Source organism: Misgurnus anguillicaudatus, chromosome 20 (genome assembly GCF_027580225.2).
Source record: "Misgurnus anguillicaudatus chromosome 20, ASM2758022v2, whole genome shotgun sequence".
NCBI classification, from domain to species: Eukaryota; Metazoa; Chordata; class Actinopteri; order Cypriniformes; family Cobitidae; genus Misgurnus; species Misgurnus anguillicaudatus.
In genome coordinates, this window is record NC_073356.2 from 22,979,927 (window position 1) to 22,995,100 (window position 15,174).

Below are 15,174 nucleotides of genomic sequence, written 5' to 3' on the forward strand. Positions count from 1 at the left end.
ACAGGACTTTATGACTAAAATAATTGCCCGAAGGCATTGCAAACATGGCCACCTAGCGACGCAGCTTCCCTAAAGGGACTTTAATACAACTGGGGATCCAGCATTACTTTAGGATATTCATGAGGTGTGTAAAATATTAAAACATGGGCTTGGCACATTAATTGATTAGCACAACCCTGCTCGCAGTGAACGCGGCCGATGAGCCACAGCCTCTGCAGCTTATCTGGGGCACATAATATCTCCTCTAGCCGACTCTAACATCATTAAGCTCCCGAAAGCAAAAGCGCCTGACTCGCTCCTTTTTCTTAAGGCCGGATGAATGATGTACCTATATGGAGTGGCTGATATTTAGCTATTTCATAAAGCCTCGGCTGGTTTTGACCTCAGATATTAATACAACCTGAATTCCTAATGTTTGCACACTTTTGGGATAAATGCTCTTCCCAATGCATTTTTTTCCTGTACCACATATTCTTCTATTCCCGCTTCCTTGACAAAGAAAAACAGTTTAATTTATACTACTATAAATTTGAAGTTGATTTCCTCTATTTAAGTGTTTCTTGCACTCATGCATATTTTCTAGAGTGGTTCTACATCGAAGTCTTAAGAGCAATAATATTTTGTAGTGGATGTGAGGGAAAAAGAGGATCTAAAAGTGGATGGAGAGGCACTTTGCGTGTGTCTGAGAAAAGCTATGAGCCATTTGGTGGAAATCATTAAAGACTGCCTTTTTTGATGAATGAACATCTTCATTTCAGGAAACATTTCTTTTGTGGCCTTTAGTCGAGTTTAGTTTACTCCTAAATATTGACATAAAATTGTATGCATAAAAAAATGAATACAACAATATTGATGACTCATTTTGTACTACACAGGTTAAAATCTACAGAATAAAAACACTTTCATTCAGCACAGATACAAAAAAAAAATGCAATTGTCAAGTGAATTCATGCATACTTTGTTCTTACAAACACAGAGCATTAGAAAGAAATAGACTAGCATATTTCCCAGACAAAGTGGAAGTATATCCTCTTACCTTAAAGCCAAAGGTCCTGTTTAAAGAGCCATATCGGGGTGTACCAGGATTCTCACATGTCGTGCGAGTCGGCTCTGTGGAAAGAGAGTAAAGATAGAGAAAAAATGAATATGCAGTCATTTCTCTTAAATAAATATCTCCTCATATGCCACAACTGACTACTCAACAACATAACATAAAATTGCATTATAACTCTCAAAACTTTTATAAGTCCGTTCCACATTGCCCTTCACATGTGCCAAGACACATCTGTCAGAGCAGTGCTGTGCCTGACTAATAGCGATGTTTATGGATGTTGTCCGTTTATGTGCTGCAGCAGTGTCGTAACGGTTTTATTCTGGAGACCCAGTAGGGGGCAGTATTGCCGCAGCGGTGAACTGCTTCAACACAGCTGTGCTGCTCTCTAATTAGGATGTGGAGCACATTTTCGAGCTGACGCAGAGACCCTTGGTTCAATGCAGGCGTGCAAATGACAGGACAACCTGCAAAGCTTACACAACAAACCCCTTTCGAGCGAGAGACTTATATTATGGGATCGGCACATGGAAAATATCCGACTGCATTGCCACATCGGGAAAATAGCTGCAGATAGAAAAAAGAAACTAGCACATTCAAAAAGGCATGCATTTATATCAGCCTCATTTCGGCCTGCGCCTGAGTATGCTACACGGTACACGGAGGTAGTACATGAAATGAGTAGGATGCTTTATGATATAGGAGAGAAGAGGTCTTATGATATAGTAGGAGAACAATATCCACATGACATATTGATTCTGCTGAGATTCTGAAGTGGGCAATCAGTGCACACTTTGCTTTCCCATAAGGAACCATCAGATATAAAAAGTGAAGAAGTGAGAGCCAGGTAACAGGTAATTGTTTTTGCGGCTGTTGCCAGTATTTCATAGGTTAAAGACCGCATGGGACAATGGCAATATGATGTATGTAGTATGTCCAAGAATGCATTTATATTAAACACCTAGAAAACATACTTTACAATGAAAGTGTAGAAAAAAATTAATGCACTTTACAGGCAAACTGTGTAAAACTAATAACAGAAAATTTGATTAGAATATTGATATGCATGTTTTGTGCATGTACACACAAACCTTTTAGAAAACCTAATTTCCCCTCATATTTTTATGATGTCTCAAGGTTATAATAATAGGCCATAATAAAACATGATTACACCTGCTTTGGGGCCCTGGCTGACATTTGTGTTGGCACAACACAGTAAATGTTTAAAAATGCCAATCGGAAAATGTACTGAGCTCATCCAAATCTCCTGCTGGCTGTTCACAGCTCCTCCATAATGGCCTCACAGATCTGGGACCAATTATTCAATTACTTGCTCAATTAAAAACAATTATCGATGTATTTAGCTATTGATGTTAGGAGAAGAGCTCCCTCATGGTTATATAAACGGAGGGGTTTAATCAGATAAACACTGTACTTGAGGGGACAGTGAAAGGAGTCATTGTTAATGAGATATGGAGAAATGAATGTAGCTATAAGAAATAAAGTCAGGGAGAGCAGTTAAATAGCGCTTATGGTTTTAAAACAATAAATATTGAATACAGTTTAATTCGTTTAATATCTTTACATTCTTAAAGAGCTTATACTTCATGCAGAATGAACTATGAGTGAATATGGCAACTCCCTAAAGAGAATGAAAGAAACTATGGCTGTGTTTCAATCAGGTCCCTTGTTAAGTAGTCAGTGCACTGATCAGGGAGTCGGCCATTTTAAGGGTTGTCTTAATCGCAACATCTTTCCATTGAACTGGAATGTTCCTTCCCTAAAACTTCCCACAATGCAATGCACAAACTAGTCTCTGCAACCGAAATCGCGTGCGTCAACTCAATAAACTTCATTAACGTAACAGAACTTTTGAAAAGACAAAAATCTGTTTTAGTTGATATAAACACACATTGTTAAACATGAAGGGATCACAATCTACTTCATATGTAATGTAATACTGCTCCAAATGTATGCATGGATATGTAAAAGTGTTTTTAATAATATACTTTAACATGTGTTTAAAAAATTAAGTCAGAGAGATTTTGGTTTGCCGTTTGTTGATGAATAACAGCTGTTAATTATAACAAAGCACTTAAGCAGTCATGTCAAAGAAAAATAAGAATGTGCCCTAGTGTTGTAGTTCTCGAGACCGGTCTCAAGACCACTTTTTAAAGGTCTTGGTCTCGTCTTGCTATCGACCACATTTTTACTCGGTCTCGTCTCGGTCTCAGACAAAGAGGACTCAGAATTTTATTTCAAGACCGGTCAAGACCTGATGGCACATCACAAATGTATTTTTTATCAATAATTTTATGCAGTTTATTCAGGCTTGGCATATGATGTTGGCATTGTTTAAGCATTGTTTAAGTTTCTCCCAATGACAATTTTTCTAATTTTATTACTAAAAACACCTGCATTGTGTTAAGTGGATGGCAAGCCATGGAAAGACAGTTCAGAATAAATGGTTAAGTTGATTTCAGCTCTTTGGTGTTTGTTCACTTTCATTTGCTTATAGACAAAGATACAGTCCCACATATCTGGAATGCCTTTGATTATTTTATCAACTTCTCTGATAGCACACACACACACACACACACACACACACACACACACACGCACGCACGCACGCGCACGCACACACACACACACACACAGACATCAAGTGCCTAATCATATGCATATTCCACATTTTATCATAAGTGTTTTAATGCAGTGACTTGCACTGGTCTTGATTTTGACTTGGTCTCGGCCTGTCTTGGTCTTGACTTGGTCTCGACCCTTTAAAGTCTTGGTCTTGTCTCGGCCTGTCTTGGTCTTGACTTGGTCTCAGTTTAGGTGGTCTTGACTACAACACTACTGTGCCCTAATGTGAAGTGAGCTATACCAGTCCCCAAACCTAGGGTGACCATACGTGCCATTCTCCTGTGCTCCTGGCCAGGATTTCGGTGCGTCTTCCTACAGTCATATTTGTTGACCGCATACGCCATTCAGTTAAAAACATAAGACATAAAATTGTAGTTTTATTCTTACTTAAAAAGTAACGGTTGCTTTTCTGTAATAATAATGACGTATGCGGTCGACAAATAAGACTTCCGGAAGACGCACCCGAAATTCTGGCCAAGACGCATCCAGGAAGAATGGCACGTATGGTCACCCCACCCAAACCTGTGTATATGATATAGTGATTCATGACCTCAGGAGCTTGGAAGCCGATTGAGACGCACCCAAAGAGATCTAAGATGATCTTGAAATACAAGCAGGAAGTGGTTGGCTGCATCCTTTCCTGTTTCGCTTTTTTGCTTTCCATAAAGAGAGTACAAAACCCAGACAATTTTTTTTCTTTTTTAACAAATTGTTAGTGATTAACCTTTAAAAAATGCTCATTGTAATTCTAAGATGTCAAGCTACGTATTACATTTATTTTATATGAGGTTTATTTTCTTTTAAAGGGCACATATTATGCAAAATCCGCTTTTACAAGGTGTTTGAAGATAAATGTGTGTTGACAATGAAAAAAAATCCACCCACTCCTCCGATTTTATCCCATTAAACCAAAGCAGTCTCATTAGACATGCTGTTTTGATTCTCTTGTTAATGTGACATCACACAAACAAAGTCCCACCACAGCCACTGACTGACTGGTTAATTTTAAGCAAAATCTTTTTAAAATGTGTTTTAGCACATTGTAGCGCTAATGTGTCTAAAGATACTATTGTCTCAGACTGTATTCACAAGAATCAGATCTATTTTTAACCAAAAGCTCTCACTGTGTGTTGGTAAGGGAATGAGGGCAGTGGCTTGTCTGCATTTAAAGGCACACACATGAAAACAGCGCTTTTTTGGTCCCACCCAAATAGGGACATTTTGGACACGCTATAACAAATGATCTGTGAGGGCTGAAACTTCACAAACACATTCCAAGCACACCTGAGACTTATATGACATCTTGTTAAAATGGGCATAATATGTGGCATTTAAAAGACAATGAATTTTTTGTCATATACTCGACCACATCCTTATCTTTTAAGGGATAGTTCACTCAAAAATGTTAATTCTGTCATCATTTACTGACCCTCAAGTTGTTACAAACGTGTATAAATGTATTGTTGTCCTGAACCCCATGGAAGATATTTGTAGTCAAGCAGGAAACAGGACATCATTGACTTCCATAGCAGGGAAAAAATACTATGAAAGTCAATGGTGCTCAAAACTGTTTAGTTACATGTACCAACATTGCTCAAAATGTCTTGCTTTGTGTTCAAAGTAATTCATAAAGGTTTGTAACAACTTGAGGGTGCGTAAATGATGACAGAATTTTCATTTTTATTGAACTATCCCTTTCAGTTAAATAATATTTTATTGAACAAATTCAATATTTTCAATATTACATGGTGAATTCAACAAATTCACCATGGGCCATATGTATGTAGTATAAAATAGCTTATATTAGTAAAGTCCTCATCTTATGTGAATGTACATGATTTTAAAAACCTGAGGTAACATTTATTTCTTTAGTTGTTAAACTTCAGGTAAACTTTTTGGCTATGTAACTTAGATCAGGAAACATCTTAGTCCACCAGTGTCTGAGATGGTCATAGGGATCAAGTTAAGGTGCAAAACCTTCTCAATATCTATCACTGCCAGCAATGAAGAAGCGAGTTTAATAAGTTGATGCGATTTAGCTTTGGTCCTACACTTCATACCGTAACTTGCTTTTCTACTCGCCAACTGTTGCCACTTCCATCACTGAGAGGGCAATACAAAGAGCGGCTTTGCTCTTCCCAGCCATAATTTTACCAACCGCTTGGAGCAGCACTGGCCTGGTCTGACAGGGCAGTGGTAGGGCATTGATTTCTTCAGAGTAAATACGTTTGAGCTTGTTTGTGCGCTGGGCAATAAATAAGAAAATAGGTTGTGGGTGGTAATCATAAGATTTAGAGTCTAGAGTTACAGGCAAGTGTTACTTGAGGCAGAACTTGAAATTCGAAGTGCGAGATCTGACCACTTAGCTTAATTTTCTTGACTTTAGAGGCTCCGCTGAATTCAGCCGTGAAAGACTCAAGAGACACTCTGCCAAAATGACTTAATTGACCCTAATTGCTTCGGCTTTTGCTTGTATTGGGTACATTTGTAAAAAGGACAGTAAAATTACACTTTACGTTAAAATGAAATATTACATCTTTGACACTCAGAACTTTGCTGCTTATGTAAACACAGAATCACAGAGGCATGAAATATTTGGCAACCCATAGGACTTTTATAAGCTCATTTATAAGAGGGACAGAATAATTTCTGCACACGCTACGCACACATACATAACAGTGATTCATAAAATTTTTTGGTTTTTGAGCATGTGAATAAAAAGACAGAAGTGAAATAAACATGCCGGAAGGTAAAATACTATTTTGTCAGGCCCGATATCTTAGGTGGGTCATAAAATTCACCAAGAAAACACGCTTACAGTATGATTCATTTACCTATACAGCGAGGCTGGGATCCACTCCAGGTGCCGTCAGTCTGGCAAATGCGCGTAGTGCTGCCCACTGGGATATAGGGGGCCATGCAGCTAAACGAAACCTCTGACTGGTAGATGAAACTACGGCCTTCTCTGGAGCCAAAGGCAGGGATGCCTGGATCCCCACAGAATTTAGCTATAAACACAGAGAACAGAAAGAAACTAATTCGGCTGAATAATTAGCATACACTCATTTTAATCTGTTGTTAGGCATGATGCTGAAAACTTTATAGTTTTAAGACAATAACCATGCTTTATACTATCCTCAAAAGGGTTTGAGTCGCTTTATTCTATCTTGAATTTTGTCTTTTTATTATTGCTTTTCCCCAAGTGCACATTATAATACGCGTCCCACAATACAGACAACACAGAGTTCAGCTTAATGAAATAAAGAAGCCAATTTTTTAACAACCAGGCAAACAAAAACACAAAAGTGTCACTGTATCTTTAATATCCACTATTTCATGTCCCCGAAAGGGAGAACATGACAAAAAGAATAATGAGGAATAGTTTGAGACTAGAAAACTAGCTTACTATTTACTGAATATTACAGTGAAATGGTAGGCGGCATTACTTACATGTATAGTATATATCTGGTTTATTCAAATCAAACACACTGCATTGTGGAATAAAATATTATGTACTGTGTACATTAGGGCTGTCACAATGATTAAATAATCGTCTCAGCGCGATTGTTTGACCTCATTGCGATGATTTTAGATCACCGCAATGATTGCACATCTCTTTAAAAACACAAGGGGGAGCTGCAAGGCCTGTATAAACGAGACCGTATCAGATGCCGCTCCTTAACTGACAGTGTAACGTAATATATTGCAAAGCCATTCAGTACAGTGGAAAAACAGCAATGCTGCAAAACTGTATGAACTGCCAGGTAAAACATACATTTCTGAAACAGCAATTTCAAATTTAGGGAAGTGAAGGATGCTATTCTTAAGGATCTGTAAGGAATTGATTTTTTTGCAGCCACTACAGACATGTGGTCCAGTACTAATACAACCTTAGTAGGATTGGCTACTATTAAAGGCCTGTTCTGGTATAGTCAGTTTATTTTCATTGCATTTTTATTTTCAGTTGTTTTTCGAACACTTTATTGTGTTTATTTCTTATAAAGAATTTACAGTTCTTCAAAGATATATTCATTAAATAATTACTTTGAAATATGTGTTATGTGTATTGAACAAACAAAAAATGTATGAGAATTAAATGTCAAAGCAATTAAACAGGCAATTAATTGTCAATTTATTAGACAATTAAAGGTGCAGTGTGTACATTTCAGCAGCATCTAGCAGTGAGATTGTGAATTGCTCAGTCCACCGTTCACCGAAACACATGGAGAAGCTACAGCTGCCACAGGACAAACATGTCATTGTCGGAGACAACTTAATAAAAAAGTTTGTCCCTTAAGGGCTTCTGTAGAAACATGGCGGCACAAAATGGTGACTTCCATGTAAGGGGACCCTCGATGTATGTAGATAAAAACGGCTCATTCTAAGGTAATAAACACATAACGGTTCATTATGATAATATAGTTTTGTATATTATATTGTATTTCTGTCAAGAGATCCTTGTTAAAGTTACACACTTCACCTTTAACCGTCAGCCAAATTTTATAACGTGACAGCCCTAGTGTACATACATGGTATACAGAAGTAATAGCAAGAATAATCAGCATGCTATTCCAGAACATAGCCAAAGAATACTGGGAAAAGTCCCGAGATGCAGGAGCCATGGGTAAGCATTAGCCACAGTCAGGAGAGCAATAGGTCTCCGGAGGGAAAAAATTAATCAATAGCATGGTGGACGTCACCAGAACGATTCATCATGTATATGCTGCTCAGAGTCTGGCAGGGATCTACTGTAGCACGATAAACTTGACTTTTCCTGATGAATTATAGATATGCTGTCAAGATAAAATAATACTGTATGAAAAAAGTCAGAGGTACAACTTCTTCCTCAAGCGCAACACTTTTTATCCACAGGATGATTTTGTTCCTATGTACTAAAGGCTAAAGGGTACCTCACTTACTTCACTTAAATTGCCACTGGATGTAAACATGATATCCAAAAGGTCATACAACAGCATGCATAGCTCACCTTGCCTAGTGCACTAAATGAAAACCGCTATCTAATCCAAAAGAACCACTGGAGGTCTGAAACTTTTGACCTATGTGTTCAGTAATAATGTAATCAATCAGTCAACGTCTGATCATTCTTGCCAATTGCAAATACAGTACGATTCACAAACCTAAAGCCAAGCAAAGCAATACATTTCTACTTGCTTCTAAAAAAGCTGCTTTTTTTGGAAAAATATTGGCATGCATGGAGTTGCAAGCACCTGCAGGGTTGAAACAGACACTTTGATTAATATTAATAGAGTAGTACAATACTCACGCAAGCACTGGGGAACCTCACCACGCCATGTACCATTGCCCACACAGGTGAGAATGGCAGGGAAAGAGAGCTCGTAGCCTGGGGAGCAGCTGTATCTCACGCGGGTGCCCCACTCATAGTCACGGCCCTCCAGCAGGCCATTTGAGATGGGAGGAGGAGCTGTACATGTGACGGCTAAAAAGGGAATTTAAATAGAGGTTCAGCTTATACTGAAAAACAGTGTGTGCTGTATGTTTATAACTGTACATCACATTACCAAAGCTTCTACTGTCTACCATTTTTACATATCTAAACATTAAACAAGCACAGTAAATTAGATATAAACAAAATACTATATATTTGACTACCGTATATAAAGAAAAATATTTAAATTAAAATATTTAGCTATATGAAGAATTATATTATTATAAAAATAGAGGCACTTAAAGGCTCACTGCAGCAAAATTGCAACTTGTTAGTAGCCATTAAATAATGGCCATTTTTAATGGATTAAATATGGAAGAAATGTATCATAGCAACAAGGTTGGCAAGAAATATCACAATATGAATAACACAACAGGGTCACCGCCTACTGACACAATAGCTGACTGTTCTCAGATCAATAACAATTGCTGTATCAAATAAGCAAAAAAGTACTAAAATGTTTTTATAATTCTATAAACTTTTTTTGTGATAGAAGATGAAAACTTTTCACATATGAAAATATAAAAATAAATCAGAGTATATTGATTCACTGCCATATTTATTCAAAATACACCAAAAAAAAAATGCTGGGTTAATTTCATTTCATTTGAATTGATTTCGCTCTACATACATCATCTGGTATAACTGAAACGATTGGCTATGAGCTACATACAGACGCATTCGTAGTGCCCAATAAACGGCTCTGGGCATTCGTAAACCACCTCAAATATGAGAAAATTAGCATATGGTTCCCAGATCATGTCTCATTCTCTATGAGACTGGTCTGGTGTTAGCCAGGCTAGGCGAGCCCAGCCAATGGTTGGGATTTAACCCATTGATGGGTTTAATATAAATATTTTATATATTTTTAAATCTTAGTTTAATTAACACAACGGTTGGGTTTGTTCCTTTTTGACCCAACGCTGGGTTGAAAATAATAATTACTTTGCATAAATATGGCAGTGTGTCAACAATTCTTTATGTTGTTCACCCAACAGTGGAGATTCCTGGTACCCTGGGTGCCAGCCGATTTGTTCATTGGAAAAATGTTTTTGCCGTCCTTCCTACGGGATTCGACAAAAGTTTGATTTACCAGCTAGCTCCGATGATCGCTATGAAGACGGGACATGAAAACCCTATTGTCATTCATTGTTGTTTCTCCTTTGGTCGCACTTATGGAGGACCAAGTTAAAGAAGCAACTGAAATGGTTATCACAGCGAGTCAACTCGGCATGTACGACGAGATGGATATAATTATCAGTCGTTGCCAGCTTCTTTTCGGAAGCCCGGAATCGTGGCTGCTGAATAAGAAGTGGAGGGACATGCTAGGCTCCGATATTTTTCAAGCCAACGTAATGGGTATCGTTGTGGATGAAGTTCACCTAACATACAAATGGTAAGAGATAGTCTGACTGTATGACTTAGTAAATACTTACAATGTTGTAAAAATGAATATAATGATATAAATGAAATGTTGTAAACATAGTAGGTGTCGATGTCCGTTCGCTAACTCAGACTTAGTATAATCATAATGTTAGTGTCATTGTAGCGAAATAACTAGCAGTTCGGTCAGGCTGCAAAAGACGCCATTTCAACATACGTCACACACTCCGTTGCTCTGATTGGTTGTAGGTCTATCCAATTGAGCGCCGAGGCATTTTTCGGTTGAGACACACCCTATAATCATAGCCCAATGGAGCGGTATCAGACTCAAATTCTGACTAGATTCCTGGACAAACTATTCAAAATTATTTTTAACTCTTTTCCCACCATTGACGAGTTAACTCGTGTAATGTACACTATAGTTAACTCGTCAATAAGAGAAAACGCTTCCCTGCCAATGACTAGAATTTCCGGCTTTCCACAATACCGCTATTATCCACCACTTCCGCAACTTATACAACACGTAAGTAATGCCTCACGTGAAAGAGAAAGAACTCTGTGTATGTTTTAAAGATCGCTCTGCATCTGATCTCTATCAAGTCCTTGACAAAAATGGAATTATCTCAGCTTTTTGCTTAAAATTTTTTATTTTTAAAGAAACCTACCCATATTTGAGAGGTGATTAAAAGAGAACCAATGAAGGTAGGATAAAACGATTTTTGTTTGAAAGCAGAGGGTCTGTTCTTTCATTTGTAATATTGTATGTTTATGTATTTAATGAAGAAAATTTTCTGGAAGGCAATAAACTTTTGTGAAAATCATGAAAAATGCTGGCGCTGACTTGCAACTTTTTTTTTTAAAACGCTGCAGGGGAAAGAGTTAATAAACATCTAATTAAAGGAGAGATCTGAGATGAACATGTTAAAGTTTTAGCCTTTAAGCATAAGAGTCAATGTAAGGTTGCAGTATCTCTTTAAATATACATTTTCAGGGAGTTCATGTGAATACTGTATAAGATTTTGTAAAGCTCTGAGAAAAACATATCCAAATTTCAGCCTTCTAGCTTTCTGAAAAAGCATATGTGCTGGTTCTCCCTAATTATTCCAGTGAATTGTTGCGATGCTTAAATTCACCCCAAAGCACCCGCAAATCATGTTTTTAACAAGCAGTGGATTTCTAAACACATTTTGGAGAAAGAACATAAACATAAATAGCATTGCTTGGGTCTCGGAGGGTTAATATAAAGTTGATTACAAATATTAAAGATATATTTACTGGAAAACTACATACAGATTTTGTCTAAGCATGGTATACTATATAGTGTACATTACATTGGATATTTTGGACCATGCAGTAGACTGAGTTGCATTTGGATGAAAATATAACTCAGTACAGGTATTTGTGAAAATAGACGCTAACCACTCTGGTACCTGCAGGTTAAGTAGAAAGATGAATTACTTCTGTCAGTACTATACCGAATCTACTGAATGCTGTATCTGTCTTTAAAGTCCCATCTTTTCCAATAACTGCCACCCCAGCTTCATACAGTAAGCTCTCTGGTGATCAGTTCTCAGGTACCACATGAGGCTTTAAAATCAATCACACTTTAGCAGACAAGAAGCCAATTTCTTGTTCAAATGGGTGCACATGATGACTCATGCCCCACCTGTCGATGTGACACCCCAATATTACACTCAAACGCTCTTTATACCATGGTAAAATTCTAGCCTGGAGGTTATCATTTTGACAAGATCAATGAAGGAAGCCAATCACACTTTATCAGTTGTTTATCATATCATTTGTGCTCTTTGGATATAATATGATCCAATAAACTTCTAATGAACCCTAATTTTGTATTCTGTTTATTATTAATCATTACTTAATTAGTTTTGGCCTCCATTAAAAAGCGTTCATGAGGATCGGACCTGATTGGTGCCCCCAAGCTAATGGATATTTACTACTGCTGCTAAATATTAATTCCCTTACTAATACATATATATTACTGCTCATAATTAATGTGAGAGATTAGATTAAGGATAATAAACTTTGGCACGAAAATCATCCCACATGTTTGTGCATGCTTGTTTTTAACGATTAATCGTGATTAATCTATAGCAGAATAAAAGTTTTTGTTTACATCATATATATGTGTGTGTGTAAACTGTGTATAATAATTATGTTTATATAAATATGCACACATGCATGTATAGTTTTAAGGAAAAAAGTATTTATTTTTATTTATTACACGGCTCTCTGGAATGCTTGATTCTGATTGGTCAGTTGAGACATTTGCAGGTTCGTTCTTTTCAAATAATAACCGCTCCAACGTAATAACGCATAGCCGGTGCTACTTGTATGTTTTAAATCCCCCCGCGCCAACAAAGATTACTGTTTGGCGGTATCTTGTGACAAACACTGGACAACCACAATTAAGAATGGAAAATTTTGACATTAATTTTAACATGTACGGAAAAAACAAAACATTTAAACAGCGGATAGAAGAAAGAACAACGACAAGACACAGAGAGTTTACTGAGACTTCTTAAAGACTGGCTAAAGAGAAAAAAATGGAGACAGACAAGTATGAAGCAGAGGAACTTAATAAGGTATTACGATCATTTTATGCATCTGTGCAAAGTTTCGCGGAAGGATAAAAATTTTAATTTAAAACAAATATGCCAATAAAAATTCATATTCATGTCCAGTTTTTTTTCTTATGTGGCAAGTAGCCGTGTAATAAGCGGGATAATGTAGAGGCAGCCGGTAGTTATCGGGTAAATAAGCCCCTTCAGTGTGATACAAGACCCTCCGCTTCGCGTCGGGTCCTGATCACACTGTTGGGGCTTATTTCCCGATAACTACCAGCTGCCTCTACATTATCCCTTACATATAATATAAATTATACATAAATATACAAATGTATATACACATGTAAATATTTCTTAAATATATACATGCATGTGTGTGCATTTATTTATAAAAGTTATTATACACAGTTCACACACACACATATATGTGTAAACAAAAACTTTTACTTTGCTATAGATCAATCGCGATTAATCGTTATGCATCCCTACTTGTTTTGATGAAATATAGTGCTATGCGTTATTACTTTTCAAAGCTATCAGATTTACACATTTCAAAAATACTGACAGACTTCAGAAGGAAACATATCAAGGGATCTGAATTTCATAGAGATAAGAGTCAAGCATTGGTGGACTACAGTCTGAAGATACGAAGTTCAAGCGTTCTTAGATATGCATGCACATCATGTCCACCAAGAACGAAGAGGAGGAGGTTGCAGCCGAATAAATGAGACATCTGTGTCTATCTAAATGAGCTTTGCGAAATGGCCTGCTAGTCCAAACAACTGATGAGTATCAGAAATGCAACACCCAAAACCTGAAATTCAATTTCATCTGAGTGCATAAAGATGATGGGAATGATTTGTGCTGCTGTAAAAATTAATTACAAGAAATGCAGGGGCTCACCGGTCACTGCTGATCAAAATACCGGAGACAACACAGCAGGAGGGTCCACAAATGTGTAAGTGTTACTGTTGTAGGACTGTCGTTTGTCAAGCGGCATGACTCGTTGATAAAACATGAATGTTCATCATTTGTTGTAGCACAATCACGTAATAAAAGATGACTTACAAGGGTAGCGAAACATTACTTTTTTTGAGCTCTGCATTCCAAACAAGACATCCATCACAACAGCAAAGACACAAAGCTGGAAGACCTCAACTCACTCCGGGAGAAGCATCTGTGCATCTAATGCCTGGGGTGGTTGAGCCCAGATGTTCAGATTTATCATTGAACGAGTAACATGCACTGCCGTCTGACCAGTAAAGCTTTACTGTTGTATTTACGTAAAATGCAAATGGTTTCACCAAAAGCGACTTACTTCATTTTGTGATGTTAACAGTGCTAGCTCGATTCCCATGGAGCACACATAGCGATTAAAATGAATGCACTTAGATAAAGTCACTGCAAAATGTAAAATTTTACCTTTACAGAAAGGCACAGGAGCGTTCCAGGTACCGTTACCGGTACAAGTAATGGTGGAAAGACTCTCGATTTCCATTGTGTATCCAGGCTGGCACACATAGGTGATGTTTTGTCCGATAGTAAAGTCTTCATTGTATCTCAGGCCATTGGCTGGCACTCCGGGGTCTCCGCAATTGATCACTATAAAAAAAAGAAATAACTAACATGTTAAGGACAAAAATAGTTTTTTTCTTCAGTACTCACTGACTGAGCTAATATTAAGTACAACTTAATAACAGCACAATCTCTTTTCAAGCTAAAAATATTAGCTATTTACAATACGCCAAACAAAACACTCGTCGATTTTTATTCAAGATCTAATATGACCCACCAAATGACAATATTACTTTTTTGTGGCGTCGTGATTGAAACTATCAAAATGAACCTTAGGGAGCCACATTCACAAATCATCTTTAACAACTCATTTAGACTGCGACAGTGTAGGAGATGCCTGGTTTTTATTTGAAATGATAGATCTTATTATTATGTAAAGAAATCAATAGCAGAAAGCGAGCACGGCTCCACTTTCAATGGTGTCTCTGAGGTTTAACTTGAAATCAATTCTGCAGATCTTCCAA

The 15,174-nt window shown here is 37.3% G+C and overlaps 1 protein-coding gene across 1 annotated transcript in view; it reads right to left on the reverse strand.

Annotated features, from left to right (window-relative positions):
- Positions 1-15,174, reverse strand: part of csmd3b (CUB and Sushi multiple domains 3b) — a 507,791-nt gene that overhangs the window by 17,727 nt on the left and 474,890 nt on the right. The window contains exons 59-62 of the mRNA XM_073858336.1: positions 14,558-14,737; positions 8,982-9,155; positions 6,532-6,705; positions 1,037-1,110 (exon numbers count right to left, since the gene is read on the reverse strand). Coding sequence (XP_073714437.1) covers positions 1,037-1,110; positions 6,532-6,705; positions 8,982-9,155; positions 14,558-14,737 — 602 coding nt within the window. The remainder of the gene's footprint in view (positions 1-1,036; positions 1,111-6,531; positions 6,706-8,981; positions 9,156-14,557; positions 14,738-15,174) is intronic.